The sequence below is a fragment of the Xyrauchen texanus genome, chromosome 28, assembly GCF_025860055.1.
Source record: "Xyrauchen texanus isolate HMW12.3.18 chromosome 28, RBS_HiC_50CHRs, whole genome shotgun sequence".
Lineage (NCBI taxonomy): Eukaryota > Metazoa > Chordata > Actinopteri > Cypriniformes > Catostomidae > Xyrauchen > Xyrauchen texanus.
This window is the reverse complement of record NC_068303.1, coordinates 22,124,415-22,152,193: the sequence shown is the minus strand read 5'-3', so window position 1 is coordinate 22,152,193 and position 27,779 is coordinate 22,124,415. Positions and strand designations below refer to the sequence as shown.

The following is a 27,779-nucleotide window of genomic DNA, read 5'->3' as shown; positions in this document are numbered from 1 at the left end:
ATCAATTATGTCTTTCTTGCTCAGTTTGAGGCAGGAAACATGAAGAACCTGGTATTGAAGATCATTTGTGGTTCGTACCCGCCTGTTTCAGTGCATTACTCACAAGACCTGCGCTTTCTCCTGGCCCAGCTGTTCAAGCGCAACCCCCGGGAGAGACCATCCGTCTCTGCCATTTTGGAAAAGCCTTTTCTTGCTCGCAGGATTCACAAGTTTCTCAGCCCTCAAGTGAGACACACGCACACACACACAAACTCAATTAGCAGTTTGATTTATCATATCAAGAGTTTGTCCCTGGTGACTCAGTTGTTATATAACTGTAAATTCTAATTCCAGACACATTCCAGTATGTTTTAAGTATGTCCTCTTGTGTGTTGCAGCTTATTGCTCAGGAATTCAGCCACTCATTTCACCTTAATCAGCCTAAAATAAGTGTGGCCCTGGGAGCAGCAGGTAAACACGTTCTTTCACTCCGCAATGCATCAGTTTACACTGGCTTATTTAATAGGCAGTATGGACTCACTGTGATGAACAGGGTATTTTGTTTAATGGTTTTCTTGGTCTTCTGTCAATCAAATACCAAAGTTCTCTTTAGCCCCGTTTACACATACAATGTTTTTATCACTTGAGGTAGCAAATTCGCAGTTTTGTTGGTCACTATATCTTCTATACAGAGATTACAACCTCTGCATTTTTAACATTGGAGAGCGTGTGATGGTCAACTAGCGCATTACAACAGTAAGTCAACTTTTGCGGATACAATACAAATGAATGGGGAGAGCCGTAATCTGAAAAATAATTGCCCATGGTGATCTAAAGCGTGGGAGTATTTTAGCCGGAGACCCAACGAGGTGGTGCTGTGTAAGATATGCAAATTGGAAAAGGATTATCACAGCCGTACAACCACCATGAACGAACACTTGAAGCGAAAGCATCCCGGAGCACTCGTCAAGACGGCAGCACCGTAAGTCCGGTTTACTTTTTGTCCCCACCCAAACATGATATAGTATTACAACACGTGTTTCTGTTAGTAGTAGTCACCTAAAATATATTTTCTAAATGTTTCCTCATCGCCCCCATGTTAAAAGTGATTTCTGCTCCGCTGCTAATGTAACTGTACACCATGCGTCATCTAATTTTGTTATTTGGCCGTTAAACATCTGTTATTAGCCACTGGCAAGTAAAATTTTACATTTCACTCGCCAGTGAGTGCGGAGGAAAAAGCACTTGTGTCTCATTCACTTGAACTCCAAACATCTCAAGGAACCGCATCGCTGACTACACAAAAGCAGCTCTCTTGAGAGTGTGTGAACATGAACCACTTCTCAAGCACTCTGATGAGCACGCCGTCTACAGAGGCGTGCGCAAAACTCCCGCGAAAATATAAACAAGGTTTAAACTGATTCGTTTTTTTAACGCAAAGCGCTCCAGTTTCACTTTACGGCCATGTAATGTCAAATATCCGTGGTCATTTTGGGTTTATTCACGCAGTGTTAACATGCAAACAAACAGAGGAGATGCTCTATTTCTGTGGAGATGATCAAATGCAAGAAACAGAATCTCAAAGTCTTCTTCATGAGAAATAAGGGCTTGTGAGTTAACCAAAGAGCCTTAAAATGATGTGTGAAAGTGAAGAATTTAAGGCAGAAATATTTTACTATTGCATGATATAATATAATATAATATAATATAAAAGCTATACGGGTTAGCTGGGTTACAAAAGAAGCAAAAGAAAATAAAACGTTGAAAGTCCAATGGATTAGAAGTAAACCGGACAAATAAGAGATATATTTTAGTTATTTAGACATATTTTGATAATTAAAATATTTTTTTAATTATTTTATAATTTTATTTGACTGTCATTCATACGTTTTTGAAGCCTGAAAAGGAAATCATATACCCTTATTTTATTATATGACCCAATCTAAATTTGTATAAATGACATTTATACAATAAATGGCATGAAGCACACATGGTGAGTTTGTATGGTAATTAATCATCATATTCGTGAAACCTAAAACAGACAATTAATCATAGTCATAATCACAATCATTTGTTTGACAATTAATTGTCAGCCAAATTTCACAATCGTGACCCCTAATTTTCATTATTAGGTTCCTACCTTGTGAATTTTGTTACAAATGTTTATTTTACTGAGAGTTGATTTAAAAATTAGTTTTAGTTATTCCTGTTAGAAAAACATTTAAGTGTTACTCAAATTGCACTAATTTGACTGTAAAATAATTTTATGTTGGACTACTAAACTCAAGGTTGCACAATGTTTTGATATTCCTCCTGAAAGTGACTTGAATTTTACATTTTGTTTAATTTATTTTGTTGTTGGGTTGCTGGAAATTAATGTTGGACTGTAAAATGGAGATTACAATTAAGACAGGGCTTTTTTAGTTGCAGAATAATGCCCTGCAGTGCACACTTTGTTTCTTCTACATTTGTTTGTGTTTAAGAGAAGATAATTTATAAAAATATTGAAATATTAACGAGACAAGTTTTTTATATTTATTTTGGTTAATTAATTGTTATATTAATCAAGAAATAATAATAAAAAACGTTAGAAAAATCAGCAAATTAGTCGTTAGATTAATCGGCTAATCGGAAAATAATCATTAGATTAATCGCTAAAAAAATAATCGTTAGGTGCAGCCCTAGTAGACAAGCAGTTCATGAAATAACGCTCTCTTTCCTCCCAAAAGCCGTAATGAAGCATCTCCTCCATAGACATCCATTAAAAAAAACAGCCTCTTTCCACTCGCCAGTGTACCGCCCATAGAATTTCTATGGGACCACTACGTTATGCTATTTTATGCTACGCTTGTTGGCTCCATATTTAGAAGGGTTCTGTTCATACTGCTGGATGCCTTAACGTTATTGGTGGACTGTGTAACTGGTCATAGCTTTTGAAAATATTGTCATAAATGCCATGTAATGCTGGTTAAAATAAGATGTTATATTAATTTGACAAGGAATCAATTTCTTTGCTGCAAAAAAATGACATTTTGGTGGGGGTACTTAAATGCAGCATTCAGTGCTCAGTCCATAAAATCATGAATAAGATAAACGATTATCAATAAATGAATCAAACTCACTTGGAGTGCAGAAAATTCCTAAAACACATAATGTTTTATTACAAACCCTTGCGTTTGAGCAGAAACAAATCTTATTTCACTGATTTCGTATCACTAGACACAGGGATGTCATCTTATTTAAAATGAACAAAAGAAAATGAAATACTTTATGTAGTCGCTTTATGTAAATGCCCTTATCTTTTCACTCTCCAGCCAAATGCCCCGCCCCTGACCCCATCCTTGTCTTTCCAGCTCAGAAAATCACCAAGCCTGCTGCCAAATATGGAGTGCCTTTAACTGTCCGAAGACCATCGGAAGCTTCCAGGAAGGTCCCGGGCGCTGCAAAGAAACCATTCAAACTCAAGCAGGTGAGAGCCATGGGCCTGGTGGAGAAAAAAAGTGAGCACCATGAATTCCACTGGCTAATCCATCCTCATGTTTTGTTCTTGTATTACCACTGAGCCTGAATGTTCATAGGAGCATTGAGGGAGAGGTTTTCTCAACAAGTAAAGCAATACTATGTATGTACTATGTATGAGAGCGAGAGACCTCTGATCCTCGCCTCTGATGTCATGTGTTGTCCAGGCCCCCCCTCCCGCAGCTGCTCAGAGGAGAGTGAGTCGAGTGGAGGAGGAGAGGAGAAAGCATGAGGTACCTCCGAGTGTGCCCTCTATTTACACCCCCCATCCTAACACCCAGCCCTACTCCTCTCAGCCCACTTACCACAGCACAAATCCTTTCTGTCATCCATTAGTTCATTCTAAGCCCTTTCTCAGTAAATTCTTAAATAATTTTACCCTGTATGTCCCTGTATACATTTAGTACAGGTTTTGATAAATAAGGGGATGGTATAGCCTAGTGGTTAAAGACCTGAGATGGTAATCATAAAGCCCGAAATATACTTCAATCAGAAAGCTTGGCGTCTGCGTACACGATGCGTCTCCTCCGAGTCAATACACCACCACGAGGACACATGAGGAAGAGCGCATTGGGAATTGGGCATTGCAAATTGGGGAGAAAATAAAAAAAATCTAGTTAAAACTTTTGTCAAGTTAAAAAAACAAATCTTTGATATTGATTTGATTTTAAATTTGGTTTCAAAAAAATTTGAAAAACCTTTATAGCATTTTTTTTTTACAAAAAATATCAGTGAATGACTTTTCAAAATGTTAAGTGGTGTAACATCATGTAAAATATATTCAAGCACTTTCCTTTCACCTTGAATACAGTGTGTACACAACTGTGAGTGTACACAAATTAAATATTAATTTCAAAAATGTATTTCAAAAAATGTCATACATTTTTGAATCAAGAATATTTAAAGGTTTTCTCAGGGTTACACCATTTACATTTATTCATTTGGCAGATGCTTTTATCCAAAGTGACTTACAAAAGAGGAAAACATAAGCGAATCATCTTAAGGAGACAGTGGTATGAAAAGTGCCATACTAGCATCAGAATAGTATTCAAAACAGATTTAAGTGCATTCTTTTTGACTAGTTAAGTGCTCATGGAAAAGATGTGTTTTAAGTCATTTTTTTGAAGACGGAGAGTGAGTCAGCTTCACAGATGGAGTTGGGAAGGTCATTCCTCCAACATGGTAAAGTGTTTGGTGCTTCTTTGTGTTGGTACAACAAGGCGACGTTCCTTAGCCGACCGCCGGCTTCTGGTGGGCGTGTAGTTCTGCAGAAATTATTTTAGGTCTGTTGGAGCAGACTCAGTGACTGTTTTGTATGCCAGCATCAGAGTCTTTTAATATGTGCATCAACTGGCAGCCAGTGGAGAGAGACAAATAGTAGTCTCTTTGGTTCTTTAAAGACCATACGTGCTGCTGCATTCTAGATCATTTGCAGAGGTCTAATTGCAAATGCAGGGAGGCCTGCAATGAGAGAGTTGCAGTAGTCCAGTCTAAATATGACAAGTTACTGAACAAGCAGTTGTGTGGAATGTTCGGAGAGGAAGGGTCTTATCTTCCTGATATTGTAGAGTGAAAATCTACATGATCTTGCAGTCACCTGAACAAAATGTGCCTTTTCATAAGAATGTCAAAGTATTGATATTCAATAATGTGGCAAAATACCGTTTTTTTTTTAATAATGACTTTACAAACAGTCCTGAGGGTCTAAATGGGTCCTCTCTTTTTTTATATTTTTTTGTCACATGACAACAACATGTTGGTTACATCACTTAACTTAACTTTGATAGTAAGAAGTTTTTCAAATATTAATCATATTTTTAAATAAAAAATTTTCACTGCTTATTTTTAAAGAAATTATACAAATTATTAAAATATTATTCTACACTAATGCCAACATTTCATTTTTCAAGAATTTCAGCTTTTTAATAAACGGTCTCTGGAGGGTTACACCACATTACTTTTTGCCACAGAAATAAATATAAAAATGACTTTCATCATAGAAGTGGTGTATTCATGTAATTGTTTTGTGTGAATTGCATTTGAAATGTATTTTTGAAGAATTTAATTGATATGGACAAATATACGAGTGTCACATCATTGGACCATTATTGATTTAATTTCTACTAAATAAATTATAAGGGTTAGATACATTTTGGTTTAGTTCTTTCCCCCCATGTCAGTATCTAATCTAATTTTCACTGTTATAATATTCTGAACAACACACACCTGCTCTTTCTTTGTTTTTCTCTTCAGTTGAAGCTAAACTTTTTTTTTTTTATATTTCCTCTCATCTTTGTTGATGTCCTGCTTCTCTTCACCTGCCATCAGTCTAATGGTGGAATCTCAATTAAATCCTAAATCTCAGTCTAAATCTCAATTTCTGTTTCTTTTTCATCCCTTTCATTACTATCACTATTACCAACTTAGTGTTCATAACTTGTGATAACAAATTCCGAGCTTCAAGATGTTCTATACAGCTGTCAGTATATCTGGTCTGATTTATGAATATATATATATTTACTTCATGTTCATTGTGTTCATATCTACAAATTATGTAAATGGACATTTGAATATGCTTGTCTCTTTTCTGCCACATGGAGTTTTACAATCAATTATTTACTCAAATATTATTACTATGGTCTTAATTTAAAATGATTCAAACATCTGTTGCAATACTATCTGTTGCAATACTAACTGTTTGTTTATTAGAGCGAGGACTAAAGCATGGTAATGTTCTGTTTTAGGAAGGAGTGAGGAAGAAACGGATGGAGATGATGGAGAGGGAAAGGAAACAAAGAGAACATGTAAGCTCAAGAAATAATCTTGGCATGTGTGTTTCTTAACTATCTGTTAAATACATATTGTCATTTGTTTATAAAGAGCTTAAAATAGTTTAACAGATTTGTTATTTAAAATTATATTGGTTCTTACGCTTTGAGGGTTTTCTTGATTTCTAAGTCTTGGGATGGTAGCATGTCTGATTGAATGAATGGCTATTTCTGTACAAAATGTAATATCAAGTTCAACAGATGGCCTCACTGATTTCATTACAGTAATGGATACTTATGGAGTAATGTGTCTCTTGAGTAGAAAGACAGGTAACACTGTATTTTGATGGCCCCAAGTAGATATTTAACTGCCTATACGTGACTTATAGCAAGCAACTGGCTTGCTATAGCTAGTAAACAGTGTTTCAACAAACATTCAGTAGACTTTCAATAGCCTGGATATAGATCTCTAGTAACCTACTTGCATTAATGTTGAGAACATCAGATCATTAAAAGGTCATTAATAAAGATCTATATACAGGCTACTGAAAGTCTACTGAATTCTGTTGAAACACTGTTTACTAGCTTTAACAAGTCAGTCGATAAGTCACTTATAGTCAGTTAAATATCTACTTGGGACCATCCAAATAAAGTGTTACTAAAAGACATTTAAATGTCTCTCTGAAAGCTTAGTTAATGATCTGCTCTAATTGTCTTTCTCTCTGTAGATGCTGTTACTGAAGGCTGCACAGATGAAGAGATTTGAGAGGGAAAAGGTGAACTTATCAATTCTAAACATATTAAATCAGTATTTAAATCTTTTAATTTCATTGGTTACTATGAAAACCCTCAACTTTGACCTGTTTCACCTTAGCTGAACCGAATCAATCGGGCTCGTGAGCAGGGCTGGAGACATGTTCTCAGTTCTAGTGGAGGCAGCAGTCCTGAGCGCAAGGTACAAGGCTCCTTCTTGTTGCTTCATTGATGGAAATTTCAAGAACACTTTACAGATCAGTTGACAAAAAGTTTGTAATCTCTCTGTCATTCTTACTATTCGTCTTTCTATGCTTATTTCCCTCTCCCTACAGTTTTATGGGGCTGGTGGTATTGGAGCTGCACATTCCCCTGGAATAGCCCCCACCCCTCTCCATGGACCAACCCATGCCACACCTTGTCTCCCTGGCCCAACCCCTATTCCTGCATTTACTCCTGCTCTAGCTCCAAGCAGAGCTCATTTTGACCATGTCCTCCCAGATAAACCATCCAAACCTACACCTAAAGATGGTGCAGTAGAAGGAGCCAAGTCTTCAGGAGACAATAGTGGGTAAGATAAGGAATAAGATGAATGGCAGAAGACTTTTTCTGGTGGTCCAGTCAGGCCAGTTGTTCAGATTTTCACTTGCTTTACCAACATTTTCACTGGCTTCGCTGCAAAATGTATACTTTTGTTTTTTAGCAACATATAAAATATGTTTTGGAAAGAAAAAATAGATATAAATATATATGCTGTATATATATATTATACATTGTTTTCTTGCTACAAAAAGCTTTTCAGCCGTGATGTCAATTTGTAGGCAAACTCTGAAAAATAATTCGCCATTGGTTCCCTCAAGATTTTTTTATGGGTTTTTATAATGGAATTTTTCAACTTATGTGTAAAATAAGGTCTGTGGTAAACGTTATTTGACAATACATGGGATGGATTGAGTCGCGTGGAGCCATGCGAGGTTCAAACGTGTGAACGGCGAACTGTGCGCACTTTGCTAGTTTTAATACTTTTTGTGTCATAAACCGGTGAGATTCAATACAGCCTGTTCCATAACTATTCTATGAAGACAATATGTCAAGAATTCATAATTCTCAGGCTCTGGAGATATTAAAAGACACTTACGAGCTCAAGCTGAAGCCCCTGAGCAGCAGGCCGCAAGCCCGGGAATCAAAGATTCAGCGTCAACTGTCGAACATGTCGGCAATGCTGATGAAGGTTGTTGCTGACTTGGAGGATCTAGCTGTATTACGTCGATTGAGCACTGCCATGGAGACTAAATTCACTAATATATATATATATATATATATATATATATATATATATATATATATATATTATAATATTCATCTTAAATATTACTTATAAATATAACAATAATATTTGTTGCAACGAGGAGTTACAATATCCACCCAAAGGAGCAGTCACTGCCATCCGCGGGACGGAGGAGTTGCTTCCTTATTTTACTCATAAGTTTAAAAACCCTGAAAAGCTCTATAACTAGAAATTATTCAGCTATAATTTAACCTCATGAAAGCTATGAATTCATAAACATACTTAAAAGAACATGTTAGAAAATAATGGCATATGGTGCAAATTGTAACTTATATGTTTCATGCTTCCACGAATGAAATCAGAAATCATTTTAGCCATTTTTCCAAATTTTCATCAACCAGTATGTTAGCCAGGTACATAGCATTACCTTAGTGAATTCACAACAACAATATTTTATACATCACACAAAAACAAATGTTTAGGTTTGCAAAGCATAAAAACACATTATTAGTATACCACATAATTAAATTAATAATTTGTATATTCATTTTTTTTTTTTTTTTCAGGACTGGTTTGTGTTTTTTGTTTTGGTGTTATGTTTAGGAATTTTTTATTATTTTCCTAATCATTTTTGAAGGTAACATTGTTTAATGTGTTCATATTGATAAAGGATTCCAACAGTCTCAGGGACGCTGAATGGTCATGCCTGTATCCCTAAAAAGAATGTTGTCAAGAGAGAACCACGCAAAGCAAGTCTTCAAAATGAGCTGATTTCAAAGAACTACTATGTCAATAGGTCAGTAGGCAAATGTGTTTCTTCAGTGATATCTGTCACCACTACTACATCCTGTAAATAGGTATAGGCCACATATATAGGCCTTTCATGTGTGTATCTTTTTTCTAGATTACAAGGTCAGCTGGTGGCAGAGAGGGCTAAACATGTGGAGGAGTTTCTACAGCGGAAAAGAGAAGCCAGGCAGAATAAAGTCCGTGCAGAGGGACAGCTGGTATGAGTTCTTTTCCCTTTAATTCTACCTCCTCTGGTTAAAGGAATATTCCTGTTTAATATGTTACAATAAAAAATATGTTGTCAGCATTTGTGACATGATGTTGATCACCACAGAAACTAATTGACATGCCTCAGTTTAAAAAAAGCGCAATGATAGAACACAGGGCCAAGTAATTAAAATACAACATTAAAAAACTATTTTTGGAGGTTTTAAAGGCAGAAATGTGAAGCTTATAATTTTATAAAAGCACTTACATTATTCTTCTGTTAAAACACATGTATTATTTTAGCTGTAAAGTTGTTTAAATCGTAATTTTAGGGTTTTGGGTTTGTTTAAATTACATCGTCATGGCAATGAAGTTATACAATTGGCTATAACTATAAACAGAAAAGGTTAGTAAGTGATTTTAATCATGTTATCACACATATTGTTTACATTTTGTGACTATAGTTTTATAATAGTGAGTATTTTAACATTTACGGATTAGTCCCATAAATTCTTTTGATTGAGCTTAACTTGCATTGAACTCAGAACATTCCTTTAATACTAATCAATATTATGCAGCAAATGCTGTCAATAGATCTAAACTTGTATTAAGCCAGAACATTCTTTAACTTCCAATTTATTTCAAAACTCACTCTAGGCCTGTAATGTGGTGGTTCTGATAGTAGAATCAGTTGTCTGTTCAAGGATTTAATTACCTGAGAGTGTTTGTGTTTCGGAGTTGTGATGTAATCGATATTACATTTAATTATGTCGGGTTGAACCAATGGGTGAACAGGGGGCTCGGCAAAATCTGGCCACCTTCTTTGCAAGCTGGACAAACTCGTCCCGATGCAGGAGACCCGGAGTCAACAAAGAGGAGGAGGTAGGATTCCAGTCTGGGGCCGAACAAAGCTCCTCATTCCATTCTTTCCTCCATCGTCAACCAAATCCCCATTGCTCGGTTCCTTATTTTATGTTGTATGTGTCCACCCCAAGTTGCTGCAGCCGCTCGCCTGTCCCACCTGACATCCAGTCCCTGCACAATGGTGTTGATTCTGTGTGTTTTTGTTTGTGAGCGGTACACACACACCAGTTAATTATTTTTCATTATCTCTAAATCAATTTTCAAATTCCCTATTGCCTCATGTAACATTTGATTTTTTATGTTATCCTGCTTCAGTACCCCTTGCTTTTGATCCTCTATACGTTTTCATTATTTTAAGAGAAGATGCGAGTATAACTACAGAATCATGGCAGGATGCCATCTGAAGACTATCTAACTGCTCTTTTATGGTTCTCCTCAATGAATGGCTTTGACTTCTGTTCTGTAACCTTTCAGCTGCTCACCTCTTGTTTTTTTGCTGTTCTAACATTTCATCCTCAATGTTTGATGTTGTTTTTATTTCATAATATACATGTATTTCATCAGATGTATATGTGTCTCGCCCATATTGTTGTGTGTACATGTTACTTAAAAGGGAAGAAAAAAGAGAGAGATGATATATCATCTGTGTTTCTCAGGAGTACTTGGCAAGATTGCGGCAGATCAGACTACAGAACTTTAATGAACGTCAGCAGATCAAAGCTCGCCTAAGAGGAGAAAAGGTACATGGGGAAACATCCACATATGTGCACTGATTGAAATTACAATATTGGCAGCAGCATTAGAAAACATAGTCTTTCTTACACCCATATAGTAATAATATGATAAACTGTGTCAGTTTTTCTAGATTACTTTGAAGTTTTTCCTTTAATATTTGGACCATGTCTCTCAGTATGACAGTGATGAGTCAGACAGTCAGGAGTCATGTGAAGAGGCAGTGCTCAGGAGGAAAAAGATTGAGGCATTGAAGGTGAGCCTTCTCATTTTAATTCAGATGTATGGGGTGTTATTCTGTATCAGTATGTGTAGCTTTGAATATATTTCTCTACATAAGCAACCAAACTGTTGTATTAAGTCCTAACCAGGTGCAGTGCGATAAGTTCCCAGCAATTGCTCCATCCACAATGAACATGAAACTGCTGTGTGACCATGATGCAACACATTTACCATACATAGAAAAGACTGCTTGTTGCTTCATATCATGTCCCGTCTGGTTAGGACTCGGTGTTATTTATTAAAACAATTAACAGGTGTGCGCTTTGTATTTGTGTCTTTTGTTTTAGGCGCAATCAAAGGCTCGTGCTGCAGTGCTTAAAGAACAGCTTGAAAAGAAGAGAAGAGAAGCATATGAGAGAGAGAAGAAAGCATGGGAGGATCATGTATGTCAGCTTTTTTACATTTGTGTGTTGTATACCACCTTTTATAGGTGATTATTTTTTTTTTTACTTGTTTTGTCTGTGTCCAGCTTTTTGCAAGAGGAGTAAAGGTTGGTATTGGAGCCGTTGGTGTAGTGCCACATCCAGCAGTCCCTCCCACTCAGCAGGCTGATCCCGCCCCTCAAGAAGCTGCTTCCAAAGCCACACCCTCCTCTAGACCAACCACTCCAGCCATTTCTATGACCGCTGCTCTGAAGGATGTTGGCGCTGTTAGTCACCTTTCACACTTAACTTAACTTTTTGTTCTAATACCAAATACATTTGTTAATAGAGTAGCTATTCCATGATTCTCCATGTGCTCTGTTTTGTTAGATTTCATCCAGACAGTGTTCTCCTATGATAGAGGACCCCTTTAAAGCAGAAACAACAGATGTACAGGTGGGAATTGCATATTTGTGAGAAAAACAAGCAGAGTAAACAGAACAAAACTGTTAAGGTAGTATGTTTTGAAATCATCACTATTAATTAGGGCTGGGAAATTTAACACATTAATCTCTGCGATTTAATAGTTGACTGTTTAACGTGTAAAAAAACGAGTTGTTTTATTTATTTCAGAAACGTATCTCTTTGCATCATGTAAATACGCTCACTCGCTGTCATCTGAACTAGTGTCAAAAAATGAAACTGCATAAGAGAGACCCAGCATGCGTGATAGAGACTGAACAGAAAATAGTTATGAGATTTTAAACTTCAGCATTCAATTTATTTTGTTACGTGCACTGTTAAGTACAGCTTCTAAGATAAATTTTTTGTGTTGGTCAAGACTGTAGTTAATAATATTTGGAGAATTATCTTTTTCTCGCAGATCCGCCGACAGGCCGGGCTTAAATGGTTAAATGATTCACAGCCCTACGATTAATATGTGGCAACATTTAATTAAATAATTGTCAGTGAACATGTTGATTAGGGATGTGCAAAGCTACATATATACAAAATCGAATAGTTGGTAGGTTGCCTGAATAACTAGCCAACTAATCACTCAAAAGCAGTCAATTAAACACTGCCATCTCAATAAACTAGTTGACCTCATTAATCGACCATACGGTTGTTGGACTAGTTGACCATTGTGACTCATCCCTAATGTTGATGACTATAATGATAATGTCGAGGAACATTAGCTGTAAAGAGGTTATTTTTTCTTTAGAGTGAAAAGAAGGAGATTCTTTGCAGACTGAATCAGAATCTAAAGGTCCAGACCCCTGAGGAAGATCCTGTGAAAAATGCTACCTCACCATGTAGTAATGCACCATGCTCCACTCCTCAACCAATCCAACCTTTCACCACAGTGGATAGGCCACTCACAGGTGGTGATAGGAGAAAGTGGGAGGCTGTAGCTCTACCCATACTCTCTGTAGCTGAACAGACTCTGGAGGAGACCTGTGAAACTCTGGCAGGTACATACACACCTCATCAATATGTTTTAAAAGTTTTGTGCGTGTATTGTAGTTCAGTAATAGCAGATAAGGTTCATATCCCATATCTACTCTTTTGATTGCCCCCCCCAGTTCCTCAGGAGGTGTCTTCAGAGGTGAGTGCTCTCTCTGGTGGGGACAGGAAGAAATGGCAGACTGATGCTGTCCCCCTGCTGTCTGTGGCTCAGCAGACACTGGAAGAAACCAGCCTTAAAACACAAGGCCAAATAACAGGTATAATTTCTCATCCTGAGATTCTCTACCTTTGTTTCTCCTATGTACCCCCAAAGCCCTATCAGTAAGATTCAAGCACTCCTTTATCGACACTCAAACCAAAAAGCTGTTCCTTTTAAATTATATTATACTATGTAATTTAGAATTATCATTAACTTTACTAAATTAGTCCATATTGCAATGACTCGTTTAATCATAAAATTGTTATTTGGTATGTCACAGGATGAATAGTGTATGTTGTGGTGTGTGTTTTATTTTGTATCCATGGTGGGTGTGTTGTGATGCATGCACTGGGACTCCTAGACCACTCTATAGCAACCGGCTTAATTACAAATGCAAACACAGCTTTAGTTCACTTGCTAGATCTCTAGTCTTCAATTACAACTTCCTTGCCAGGAAAGCCAAAAAGAACGTTTTTACCCCCAGTATTTCTTGTGTATTAGTTTTTGTGTGAGTATATTATACAGTACAGTAGTTGTCTTGCTTATTTGCAGTAATATGTTTGCGTTTAACGTACATTTCAGAGCAAACAGCAGGTGAAGTCATTTTCATGGATGTTTGGCAGGGGGAGGGGTTCAGGAAGGCTTGGGGGCAGAGCCCAGACTCAGAGGTTCTAAAGGTGTTGGAAGAGGCAGAGATTAAATCCTTTACTTCTCAGCTGGATCACGCCAGCACTTGTGACCACACACTGACTGGTGAGTCATTTATCAAAGTGTTCCGTTCATCTATGTAATGTGTTTTATTGACAATCTGACTATGTGACCCTCCTGTTAATCCTCTGTTTGTTTCTGTAACTTTTGATCAGAAAGCCTTAATCCCATTGAAGAGTCTTCAGATGCCACTAATGAAGCCAAACAAGTGCCTATCCCTCAGCCCTGCCAGCCTGATATTTGCCATGCCAAACAAGAAGTGACTTGTCAGGAGATTGTGCCAATTGCAACTGAGGTGAAAAGTCAGGAGTTAATCCCAACAACGCCAGAGTTACAAAAGCCTCTTTCTGGAGATAGTGAGGCTGAGGGTGAGAATATTATATATAGTATATTACTAAATATTGCAAACATGTTATTACTTTGCAGCAAAAAAAAAAAAAGAATTAAGATCACCAATCGTGAGACCTAATGTCCCATTTGCACATTAAAGCAAATTTTATTTGTAACAAAAGCACTTTTAATATTTCCTCTCAGTGTTTGATGATCTGGAGTCTGTGGTTCTGGAGGAAGCCTCTCAGCAAACCACAAAGCCCTCAACAGAAGTAATGCTGGCATGGACAAATGAATCCCCTCTGACTGTGTAAGCACAAAAGGATATTTGAAAATTCATATAGTTATTTTTGCATTCAAATCGTGTAAGTGTTTTACTTACAAGTGTAACTTGTCATAAAACTGTCAAAATATTTTTTTTAAAAGTAAATTGCAGCGTTAGTCAGTTATTTATTGTAACTTATTTAAATAATTTTAATAATGAAATTGTTGTTATAATTTTTTATTATTTAAAGGAATAATCCAAAAATGAAAATGTCATAATTTACTCACCCTCATGTCTTTCGAAACCCATATTACTTTTTTTTACACAAAAGGAGCTTTGAAATAATGAGATGGTGTCGACAGCTGTTAAGGCAAGATATTCAGTGAATAAGTCTGTTTCTCACCCAAAACTATCACATGGCTACAGACGACAGTGCACAAGTCATATACAAGGTTCCTGGAAAACCTGGAATTTTGCAATGCAGCTTTCTAGTCATGGAAAAGTCATGGAAAATTTGAAAAATACCTAAATGATCTGGAATGTACTTATTTGCCCTGGAAAATATTTTAGTATAATATATCTGTTACTAACATGTACAAAAACATGGTAATTATCAGGACTCGGAATAAGTGTCATATACAGTATCTCACAAAAGTGAGTACACCCCTCACATTTTTGTAAATATTTGATTATATCTTTTCATGTGACAACACTGAAGAAATGACACTTTGCTACAATGTAAAGTAATGAGTGTACAGCTTGTATAACAGTGTACATTTGCTGTCCCCTTAAAATAACTCAACACACAGCCATTAATGTCTAAACATCTGGCAACAAAAGTGAGTACACCCATTATACACATTATTTTCCAGCACTGCTTTAACCCTCTTGGGCATGGAGTTCACCCAGAGCTTCACAGGTTGCCACTGGAGTCCTCTTCCACTCCTCCATGACAACATCACGGAGCTGGTGGATGTTAGAGACCTTGTGCTCCTCCACCTTCCGATTGAGGATGCCCCACAGATGCTCAATAGGGTTTAGGTCTGGAGACATTCTTGGCCAGTCCATCACCTTCACCCTCAGCTTCTTTAGCAAGGCAGTGGTCATCTTGGAGGTGTATTTGGGGTCGTTATCATGCTGGAATACTGCCCTGCGGCCCAGTCTCCGAAGGGAGGGGATCATGCTCTGCTTCAGTATGTCACAATACAGGTTGGCATTCATGGTTCCCTCAGTGAACTGTAGCTCCCCAGTGCCAGCAGCACTCATACAGCTCCAGACCATTACACTCCCACCACCATGCTTGACTGTAGGCAAGACACACTTGTCTTTGTACTCCTCACCTGGTTGCCACCACACATGCTTGACATTTAAATTTGGACATTTTCACTTATGGGTGTACTCACTTTTGTTGCCAGCGGTTTAGACATTAATGGCTGTGTGTTGAGTTATTTTGAGGGGACAGTAAATTTACACTGTTATACAAGCTGTACACTCACTACTTTACATTGTAGCAAAGTGTCATTTCTTCAGTGTTGTCACATGAAAAGATATAATCAAATATTTACAAAAATGTGAGGGGTGTACTCACTTTTGTGAGATACTGTACACACATTCGGATCGTTTTGTCACTGCCGGCGACTGAACATTGTGAAACAATGTCAGTGGTTAACTGTCATGAACGAATCCCTGTCATGTACTTTCTCTGCTCATCTGCTGTCATCTTTGCTTTGCTCTGACAACATAGATTAACTATAACTATAATAGTACAAAATAAGAAATTTTTCCTTCCAACATTGCTGTTGTAGTGATTTCATGTTGGTCACGAAATCTAGTCATAAAATGGCATTAGGTATAAAATGCAGAATGTCATGGAATATGACATGTTTGGATGAAAATTAATGTTTAAATTCACAATCAAATTAACATTTTCGATTTGTCCTAGTGTGATAATTAAACTGCAAAATCTAGCTGTTTCTCAATGTCAGTTCTTTTTGCGTTCTTACATTCTTATGGACTTTTGACGTCATTACCCTCCTCCAAAAAAATTTAATTGTTCTGGAGTCGCAAGTTCGAATCCAGGGCGTGCTGAGTGACTCCAGCCAGGTCTCCTAAGCAACCAAATTGACCCGGTTGCTAGGGAGGGTAGAGTCACATGGGTAACCTCCTTGTGGTCACTATAATGTGGTTCTTGCTCTTGGTGGGGCACGTGGTAAGTTGCGCATGGATGCCGCAGAGAATAGCATGGGCCTCCACACGCGCTATGTCTCCGTGATAACGCGCTCAACAAGCCTCGTGATAAAATGCACGGATTGACTGTAGGGGTGGGGGGGAAAATATTCTAGATTTTTAAATCTTCTCAATGATAAATTTTATTTTTAATTTAATTTACATTTATCTTAATGTGCTAATACAATTATAGATAGATATAGAAAGCTATATTTGTGAAGAGTTCCACATGAACAGGTTTTCTCTTTGAGAAGTTTCGTCTCTTTAATGAATGTTTAGTCCATCGCTGCTACAGCCATCAAAGTGCGTCAGACATCAAGTCCTCTGCTTTTGTAATATTCCTGTTATTATGCATAATCCACTGGTTTATTTCTGACAGTGGTTGTGGGGAATATTTTTCAGCAGTCATTCTGCTGATTCTGTCTGATAGTGCCTTCATAAATAGTTGCAGTAAAAAAAGGCTCATCAGACTGCTGGATACGGTGAACTACATGTTAAACCCCATGCAATATTTATAATCTAACAGCTATGCATATTCTGTTTCTGGGTTTTGTGCCGCTCTGTATTGGAGTGTAAAGGGAATATGAGGGAAAGGAGGAGGCAAGAACTGGCTAGACAATATAAATAATAGTTTTAATTTAAAACTGAACAAAAAGCCACAAACACACACATGACGTTCAGCTGACCGTAAACAATCTCTCTCTTGTCGCACCACCTTCCGCAGCCGGCCTTTATCTCTCTCGGAGGCTATCACGACCCGGCCCCGCCCTCCACCCTGTCACATTGAGCCTTTCTTGTTTCCTACTTTTCTTTAATAATTTAGTGCGATAAAGAGGTTGTAGTTATTAAGCCTATTTATTTGTTGAATATCCATTAGTAAACCTGTTAAAGAGCTGTGCTTAATATACATACCGTATATCCATATGAAATGCTGCTGATCAAGTTCTCATAGACAAAATGCAGCCTAATTATACATGGGTTCCTTAAAGGGATAGTTCACCCAAAAAAATGAAAATTCTCTCATCATTTACTTACCCTCATGCCATCGCAGATGTGTATGACTTTCTTTCTTTTGCTGAACACAAACAAAGATTTTAGAAGAATATCTCAGATCTGTAGGTCCATACAATGCAAGTGAATGGTGGCCAGAACTTTTAAGGTAGCATAAAAGTAATCCACATGAATCCAGTTTTTAAATCCATTACTTCAGAAGCAATATAAGAGGTATGGGTGAGAAACAGATCAATATTTATAGTAAGTCCTTCTTTGCTATAAAGTTTCCTTCCTGCCTTGTAGGTGGTGATATCCATGAAGAATGCGAATTGCCAAAACAAAAGAAGAATTTGGATATTGATAGTAAGGGTTTAACAGAAGGGGTTAACACAGCTAAATAAATCATAGCATCAAATAGCAATACTTAAAGAATTGCAATACTTTAAAAATCACAATACATATTGAATCGGCAGATAAATATAGTTGTAATATTGAATCGGGAGGTCTGTGGCAATTCTCAGCCCTACTAGACAGCCCATGGTCCCATAGCACCCTTTTTGTATGAAAGAGAGCAGATCAGACATTCTGCTAAACTTCCATGGGAAAAAATATAACAGGTATGGTATGACAAAAGGGTATGTAAATGATGACAGAATTTTCATTTTTGAGTTAACTATCCTTTAATGATTGTTATGTCACTTTTGTAACAGGCCAGTAGAGGGCAGAGTAATACAAGAAGACTTCACAGAGATACCTCAAAGAGAAGAGAAACTGCCTGAACCTGCAGGTAATCTCAAGAACAATGCTAAGAACCCTTATCTCCCTCACACACACACAAACATGTCTCATTATGCAGCACATCAAAGAGTTGCAGGCCTTTGCTTTTCACTTCATTTTCTTTCAAAAGATGCTAAGCCTCAGAAGCTTACAGAACACCAGTCTGAATAAAGCTCTGTTGTCAAACTAAGCTCTAAAAGTTTTTGTATTGACCTCTTCCTTTCTCTCTGTAGCTGATGAATCTCTGTTTGTGAAGCTAAGCAGTAGTTCGGCTCACAGACACACAGTAGCGTTGACCCTCCTGTCTGCCCAGTCCTCTGTGGAGGACTCCTCCTCCATCACCTCTCGCTCTCGCTCAGTCTCTCCACTTCGATCCCACCGCCATGACAATGCACTCCTTATCGGCCTCTCCACTGGTCTCTTCGACGCAAACAACCCGAAGGTGAGCATTACCATTGGAACACCACTGGACCACAGATTGAAAAAAATCATCTTCAGTGTGTTAAATTGGTTGTTCAATGCCATTATAACATATTATCATATTTTTGCAAGTGTGCCAGTCTCAAAAACACATTATGTATGCGTTTCAAATGGCATAAATGATGCATTCAGAGGGTACTTCGAAGAGAAAACAATCAAGATGTCCATGCTGTAAGTTCATACCAAAATGAATATCCAAGAAGAATGATGAAGTGATTTATGAATTACCTTCTAATTTTTAGCACCACACCAATGGGGAGTGTAAAGTCTTTGAAAGGAATAGGGTATAGGGATGATCGCTTGTGAAAGAAACAAACTCTATATAAAGGCCATTTTTGGTACTCTGAAATAAGTAAGACTTATTGTACGGTGACTTAGATATTTGAATTCTAATAATAATTTAAATAAAAAAAAAATTGCCTTCACTATTTCCAAGGCCACCAGGAAAGATTTTTGAATATTTGTATTTGAGCTGATTCTAAACATTGTCCTATATTAATAATGAGTATTCGTGAAAACATATTGAGGAATTATGATATCTGCTTGAAAGCTTTACATACATGTTTTGTGCACATATATGGAATTAGACTCACTAGTATGTCCATATCTTGGAAATGGCACATGATAAACTACAAAGGCAGACATTTGCCAATGGCACAAAGCACCTTTCAGCTGGTCTGCCCTTCGCCTATCACGGATGAGAAGAAGAATTACTAAACAAATTTGCAAAACAACTATGAAATCGAAATTTGTGTTCTCTAATGAGCAGATCTAAAAAAAAAAAAAGATTTCTCTACAAGCTACACAGAGATGATGAGTTTGTTGTTTATTTGCTCAGCGTGAAAGAAAACATTAGAGACTATATCAGTTCATCTGCTGGACAAGTTGACTGAAAGTAGACACAGTCTGGGGGTTGATTAGAAAGATCCAAGTGTAAAAAAAATAATATTAACGGTTAAGACATGTTTTCAATTGAAAAAATACTGATTATATGCCACTGCACGCATACTTATTTAATTTACATTTCTTTAAAGTCACTGCGTAATGCTACTTGTTATACATTTGCTCAAACCCCAGCATGTTACGGACTAAACATGATGACATCTAAACACAAAACCCATCTTCTTTCTGATCCATTATTTGATACTTTAGTACTGCTAACGACAGCACAGATATTAATGACTTAATGGCACAGCAATAACGATTACATCATTTTGTGGAGGAAAACACCAAATTTTTGGTATACAAAGCACAGAGAGTGCAATGCAAGTCATAGCAATAGTATTAATATTAACAATATTTGGGAGAGTCGTGTGACGCCATGTGAGTGTTGGACGTTTGCAGGGCTGGACAGATAATCTGGCATACCGGGCATTTTCCCTATGGGCCAACGCTCTTTGGAGCTGATCAGGGGAGGACTGGAAATTGGGAGAACCGAGGGGTCAGGTGAGTTGGCCACAAAACGGGCAGAATGGTCTGCGATAAGCTAAAATGAGCCACAAAACGGACCACAAAATGGCGGCACAATATGGGGGATGCCGAGAAAGGGATCGATTATCTGGAGTCATCGGAGAGGGAATTAGCTGCTAATCCGCTAGCGGCCAAGGTGGATTTGCAGTGCATCTGGGAAAAGTTGGAAGACCTTAATAATAATAATCATTCCTTCAGGACAGTTGTGGATGAATCTGCATGTTCCTTGTGTTTATGTGTCCTATTGGCTGGAGTGTGTTTTGTGGAGTTTTTTGTTTTGCAGGACATTGGAAGGATTAGTTCATCTGCTGCACTCAATGAACAGCCGGCTCAATAAACATTTGTTTAACTGTCCGAGGAAACTGAATGGAATTGAAACTTCGAGACAGTTTTGTGAATGAACACATGTTCCTTGAGTTTATTCTGCCTATTGGCTGGAGTTTGTTTTATAGATTATTGTCTGTTATGTAATTCTGTCTCACAAAATTTGTACAGAAGCACCGGACTTGAGCAATCCGATGGCAAAGTTGTCGTGGGGGCTCTCGTAGGCGTACATTGAGTGTTTGAGTTTAGAGGGATGGACGCCAGTTGTCTCACAAGTCTGGCGCTTGGTGAGACAGAATTACACGACAGACAATAATCTATAAAACAATCTCCAGCCAAGTTGGAAGGGAATATTAAAAGTGCAGAGGAAGAGCTGAAGCGCCTAATGTCTTATGATGTCCTCAGAGAATTGACCCGATTATACAGATATAATACTATTTTGTCACGAAAGGTGGTTTTGGCTATTCAGGGCAAGGCAGTCTACTTTGTCAAGGGACAAAGCAGGGAAGCTTTTGGCTAGATATATAAAGCAGAGAGAGTATTTTTCTACCATTCCCTCAGTGAAATCTGCTGGTGGTGAAATTTTTACCTCGGCCATTGATATTAATAATGCTTTTAAAGAATAAAATCTTGATCTTTATTGTTCCATGTCTTCGACTACTGATGAAGATATTTTAAACTTTGTGGACCATTAGAACTCCATAAATTGACAAATGAGCAAAAACATTCTCTTGATTCTGAGAAAACCTTGGAGGAGCATGGTGAGGTAATTAAGGCCTTGCCTACAGGCAAGGCTCCAGGGCCAGGTGGCTTTGCTGATTTTATTTTAAGATACAGAACTAGCTCCACTTTTGTTAGAAGTTTATACGGAATCATTAAAGAATTGAAAGCTTCCATCAACCATAACACAAGCCTGGATCAGTCTGATTCTTAAAAAGGACAAAGATCCAAACGAGTGTAAGAGTTGCCGTTCAATTTCCCTGATCCAGCTAGACGTTAAAATATTGTCAAAAATGTTGGCTTAACCTATTAAGTAAAGTTATGGCTTCTCATATGGCTATACATATAGATCAGGTGGAGTTTATTCCAGGCCACAGCTCTTCTGATAACATTAGGTGTTTCATCAATATCATGCGGTCAGTGGAGAATGATCAGACTCTGGTCGCTGCCATCACACTTGACGCCGAAAAGGCATTTGATATAGTAGAATGGGATTATCTTTTTAAGATTTTGGAAATATTCAAGTTCGGGAATACTTTTATTGGATAGATTAAGTTACTTTATAAACACTTGCTAACAGTGGTACAAAGAAATTGTTAATTTAAGAATATTTTAATCTTGGAAAGAGGGCAGCGCCACCTGCTCTGGACTGTTTTTGGGTGTAGTTTACACCCCCATAAAGAGGCAGATACTCTGGGAGTGGTAATTACTGCTTTTGGAAAAGGTCATGAGGCTTCAGTGTATTACTCCCTGCTAATTCAGAGTCTGGGGACAGAACTTCAAGATCTCTTAAGAGATTGTTTCTTAAATTCTGAGGGTTAAATATTGATTCTGTTTGTATATGTTTTGCTTTTCATTGTTTAATCGATGAACCAATAAAAAATGTCACAAATATATTAACAATATTTGGCGAAGAAAAACAATGCAACAATATACGCTATATTAAAGATATAAGAGAACTACTGTAAAATTAAATGCATAATAAATGCAAAAATAAAAAAATAAGTAATGAAAAAAATTATGAAGACAATCCACATAAGATCAGATCATTTTTAACACGTGCTTCTGACACGTGATCCATATTTTACACGTGAGCTAATATTTTATTGGTCTGGGCATTTCATCACCAGGCGAAGAAAAAAAAAAATGTACACACTCACTGTAAAAATCTGTGTCCGTGCCGAGTGTTTGCTCCAGGTGTGAACAGCTTCATATGAATTCATGTTTCTATTCAAAATGTTAATCGCAGGGAAAATTTGCGTTTTGTGTGCAAAGGCCTTAACACTGTGACTTTTAAAACATTTCTCTGTTTGTTTGAGTGACCACTGTCTTAATATTTACGCAAACTATTGGATGCGTTTAACTACATGTTGCACCCCCACAATATTTATAAACTAACAGCCATGCACATTCTGCATCTAGGTTGTGCATAAGTGGTTTTGTGCTGCTCTGTATTAGAGCCTTTCTTGTTTCTTATTTTTCTTACTTTTCTTACTTTAGTGTGATAAAGAGGTTGTAGTTATTTTGATTATTTATTTATTTATTTAATATCCAGCTCAACCAATGGTGTGAGTTTGGGGCGGAACTCATTTTTTATTTTTTTTATCATTCAACCAATGGAAGATGTGGAGAGTTTTCTGAAAACAGTGATTATTTTTGCCATTGCCTTTGTTGACTCTAGTGGCACAGAAATTACATACCTGTATGTAATAGAAGAATATGAGACTATTACAGAGCCTAGTAATGGAGGCTGCCATCCATCAAACTGATTAGAACCAAAGCTCTTACGATTGACAGGGAGGGAGAGGAAGAGAGGGATAGAAGATGTCATAGCAATATAGCAGGAGAAACAGATGGCAATCTGTGATGATGTGTAACACTTGAGAGAATGCAGAGAATGATAGAGGAGCTCCTTTGGGTACATCACGACAAGTTTTTTTTGTTGTAATTTGTTTTCCACAGACTGAGATTTGTGTTTGCGTGCAAAATAATGGTGCTAATGATGTGTGCATGCTGGGATAGGCATATGTATGTGTGTGGATGTGAGCCTTTGCTTTGCTGGAAGGTCTGATGTTTGTGCGTGTGTGTGTGTGTGTGTGTTTGAGCTCCTGAGTTGAGCGTTATTAATGCGATTCTTCCACATCCTTGATATGCCAGTAAACCAAAGGCCTTTGCACTGGCCTGTGTACTCTTTTCACCCACCCCACAGGCACACATACACAGGCACACACTCACAAAATTACATTAACATTCACACCCGTGCTCACAAACATACTCACATTTGGCCTTTCAGATTGTTAACACCCTCCGGACAATTGTACAAGCAGATAACACACACACACACACACACACACACACTTGCACACTAAATAGTGTCTTTCTCAGAGCAGGCTGTCAGTCTGTTTAATCAGTAGTTTAGCACTCCTCTCTTGTGTGAATGTGAGAGAACACAGTGCATCTCCTAACTGACGGCTGGAGATGGATGACTGTGCAGAGAGTTTTAATTCCCTGTGGAGTGTTAAATAGATAGATTGTTTTATTTTTGCACACAATTTAGATTTGAACAACTTGAAATTGCAGTTTGGAGATTGTTTTGTGCAATCTTGTTTTAATTAAATTTGATTAAAGGGGCTATATTCTACACTTTTATATTCTACACCCGCCCCCTTTTCAATGACTCATGGACCTGCCGCCTTTGTAGAGTGTTTCAAATCTGTCTCTTATAAGTCTCCATTTCACTTAGGATGCTGCCATAGAAGTGAGGCAGCTCACTAAGTGACCCATAGTCTTTGGGAACTTGGGAGGGAAATATCACTAATGTGTTTGTGTGTGTATGTGTGTGATTTATCAGATGCTGAGGACATGCTCCTTACCAGACCTCAGTAAAGTGTTCGATGATGCTTCAGAACCTGAAGGTGCCATGGCTCCTGAAAGCAACTTGAAGATTGAGGATCTGGAGGACAAGGCGGATGAGCAGTCAGAGACTGAGAAGTAAGACGCACACGGGCACACAAGCTCATGTATGCATGCGTGTATACCTGCTAACACACACATCCACAAACACACTCACTTTTAAACACTCTCTCCCTCTCAGTGTGTATGAGGATGATGATTTGCGAGAGCTCAGAGCATCTATGAAGAGGCTTCTCCAGGATCAGCGCAGTGAAGATGATGATGATGTTGATGATAATGATGAAGAAGAGAATGATGGTGGTGGATCCAATAGCAGTCCTGCTGATGAAGAGGCAGCTGGTCTACCAGCTGGTCTGGTAGATGCTGTTGATAACAAACACAGTCCAGAGAAGGAGTGTTGTAATGGAATGGCTGAGGAAGATGATGATAGTAGTCATGATGAGGAAGAGCCAGGAGGACATGTTACTAATGGAATGGAAGATGAGGAAGATGAAGAGCAGAACAGCAGTGAAGGTCTGCTCAATGAGGAGTGGCAATCAGGTAATGTAATCTCAACCACATGCGTAAAGAATTGCAATCACTAATCACATCCATGAACACAGTACAACATAACGGCTAACTGCATTCCCAAAACAACACAACAGCTAAACGCATCTGAGTGCATCCACAAACTCAACAAGGGAATTGCTAATCACATCCACAAACACACTACACAAAAACACTGCTAACTGCATCCACAAACAGTGCACAACACATCTACATCCATAAATGTTTTAAGTCCCCTGATTCATAAGTTAGGAATAATTGCGGTATAATTTGAAAGCTTAGAATATGAACTTTTCATAGAATACCATCAATTTAGCATTTCTGTTACATAAAATTAAGGCTGAAAACATATGTTGCAAAGCACCACCTAAGTAGCCAAAACTTTACAAAATGAGACTAAAATAATTCAATGTTATTTCTTAGATATTTATAAAACAATATGTGGTCCAGCAGGAAAATCATGCTAAACAAATCATCGGAAATATATGTGATCGACTATTGGTGAAATTTTTTTTTATATAATCGCAAACGGTACAATCTCAGCTTTCTAATGACACTTCAAGTCCACTCAGAACCGAGATATTCAGTGAAAAAATGGTGGTGGTACATGAACTGAAAATTAGACTAAATGTCTATGGACGTTCACGTCTGTGAGGGCTAAAATGGGTTGAAGGGCCACCTACATTTCAGATCTGCAAATTGTGGTGGAAGGTTATAGAGAAAAAATATTTTTCCTAGGACTTGCTGCTGTCTAGTGGAATAAAATAAGATGTTTTGGAGAGAGATGGAGTGACCAGAACCAGAATTACATGCTAACAAATTTAGGACCACAAAAATGTTTTTTGTATTTCTGCTCATCACAAGACTGTAAACATATCTAATATTTTTTATGAATAATTGTCTTTTTATATTTTATAAAAAATGACCAAAGAAATTTGCATTTAGTCCACTGTTTGTGTGAATGGTGAGCTTTTAAATTTTAGGGGGGAATGGGAGGCGGTAGCCCAATAATTAAGGGGTTTTAAATCCTTAAAACTCTTCATAATTGCTGGCCACATCCACCAATACAATACTGCAGCACTGCGAACTGCATCGACAAATGCAAACAATAGAACTGTAACCTAAATGCATCATAAATTAACCGTTTATTTTCAAGACTGTTACTTTGTTGCATAGAAATGAAAGCAGGTGCTGAGTGCATTGTGCTAAAGATATTGTTCTGGCTTATCAAATCTGATGATTGATTGGCTTTGTATGACTACAATATGTCGATTGACGTTAGCAATTATCACTCTCACCAAAACAGATCAGCATAGCTTTAGCCAGTAATCCAAAATACATTGTTACCTGATGGATTTAGCTGTGTCTGCTTTATGTCTCACCATGGGTTTGTATATAGATTATAGTGAGGAAGAGGGTAATGAAGATCTAGACCAACAGGACAGTATCTTCTGTCGTCTGGAGGAGCTTCGCTTTCATCTAGAGCAGGCTATGGGCTTTGAGAACTTCATCCAAGCCTACAACAAGATCAAGGTCTGAATTTCTGTACTGCCAATCCAAAATTATTTAATATTGCCTTGTCTAAGACCAGTTTTGCATTATTATGTCAACTTTCACCATGTCCCTAATGATATCCAGTGGTTTTGTACTTTGAGAAATGCATCGTGGAAATACAGCAAATCTGGGAAGTCTGTAGTTGTCATACACCTCCAATAACAATGCTGCCACGTACTTCTGAAATTAGGATACTCATACATTTTCAAAAACAAAGTGTTGTTTTAGACATCAAATTCATTCTGGTGACTGATTCATTTGATGCAGGTGTTATCCTAAACATTTAAGGATTTTAAATATGCTGCCTTAAAATAGATAGATTTAGATTTTAGATTTGGATAAAAGCGTCTGCCAAATGAATAAATGTAAATGTAGATTTAGAACTTATAGATTTTGTTATACTGGAAGTGCAATTAACTGCTTTAATTCTCCTAACACTATATAATTTGAAATGTTATGGTCTTTAGTTGGCTTTTATGGTCCCATCCTATATTTGATGTTGTTATTATTTGTATAAAGTTTGTTTGTTCATTCTGCTAGGCCATCCATGAGGATGAAGATGAGAACATTGAAATGGGCTCTAGCATGGTACAAAGCATTTTGGGAACTGAGCACCAGCACCTGTATTCTAAAATCCTCCATTTGGTGATGGCAGATGGAGCTTACCAAGAAGGTAATGTATCATTCAATACCATTTCATCTGATGTTCTTTGTCTAACACAATCATGAATCATATGAACTCGTTCATTCATACTTCATATTTGAAGAAATAGAACAATGAAAAATAGAACTGGACTGGGTTTAGGACAGAGAAACCACTTCATACATTGCATTAAATCAAACACTTGAGAATATGCCCTGAGTACAGACACTTTTGCCCAATCAATATTCTAAATCGTTTTATGTATGTGTTTTGGTCTAGGTCCCTGAAAGTTAGTCTCACATAGCCAGATTTTTGACATTTGCGGCATTAAGACTGGTTCTCATTGCAGCTAATTCTATCTGAACAAAATAATTGCAGACAATGTTTATGTACTTTGTGAGTAGAATGCATGTCCAAAAGTAATAAGTACTCATTATTTCTTACACTCAAAGCTAAATATATATTTTTGCTCGTGGATATTGAATTACCTTGCTATTAAGAGAATGTTCCTGGTTCAATCCGGAGTTCTCAATCAAACAGAGATAAGGAGAAGGCTGAAGGCAGCCACACATACACACCCAAATACTACAGTCAGACAGTACAGGAGAGTACAGGAGACAC

The 27,779-nt window shown here is 37.5% G+C and overlaps 1 protein-coding gene across 1 annotated transcript in view; it reads left to right on the top strand.

Moving 5' to 3' along the window:
* Positions 1–27,779, top strand: part of LOC127622106 (serine/threonine-protein kinase Nek1-like) — a 35,494-nt gene that overhangs the window by 5,324 nt on the left and 2,391 nt on the right. Inside the window, exons 8-34 of the mRNA XM_052096039.1 lie at positions 25–225; positions 378–450; positions 3,333–3,448; positions 3,666–3,731; positions 6,243–6,302; positions 6,995–7,042; positions 7,141–7,221; positions 7,355–7,590; positions 8,978–9,103; positions 9,212–9,314; positions 10,099–10,185; positions 10,824–10,907; positions 11,078–11,155; positions 11,469–11,564; positions 11,651–11,830; positions 11,934–11,999; positions 12,766–13,015; positions 13,127–13,267; positions 13,792–13,962; positions 14,073–14,285; positions 14,452–14,557; positions 18,442–18,518; positions 18,742–18,950; positions 24,354–24,493; positions 24,597–24,955; positions 26,361–26,494; positions 27,056–27,188. Coding sequence (XP_051951999.1) covers positions 25–225; positions 378–450; positions 3,333–3,448; positions 3,666–3,731; positions 6,243–6,302; positions 6,995–7,042; positions 7,141–7,221; positions 7,355–7,590; positions 8,978–9,103; positions 9,212–9,314; positions 10,099–10,185; positions 10,824–10,907; positions 11,078–11,155; positions 11,469–11,564; positions 11,651–11,830; positions 11,934–11,999; positions 12,766–13,015; positions 13,127–13,267; positions 13,792–13,962; positions 14,073–14,285; positions 14,452–14,557; positions 18,442–18,518; positions 18,742–18,950; positions 24,354–24,493; positions 24,597–24,955; positions 26,361–26,494; positions 27,056–27,188 — 3,634 coding nt within the window. The remainder of the gene's footprint in view (positions 1–24; positions 226–377; positions 451–3,332; positions 3,449–3,665; positions 3,732–6,242; positions 6,303–6,994; positions 7,043–7,140; positions 7,222–7,354; positions 7,591–8,977; positions 9,104–9,211; positions 9,315–10,098; positions 10,186–10,823; positions 10,908–11,077; positions 11,156–11,468; positions 11,565–11,650; positions 11,831–11,933; positions 12,000–12,765; positions 13,016–13,126; positions 13,268–13,791; positions 13,963–14,072; positions 14,286–14,451; positions 14,558–18,441; positions 18,519–18,741; positions 18,951–24,353; positions 24,494–24,596; positions 24,956–26,360; positions 26,495–27,055; positions 27,189–27,779) is intronic.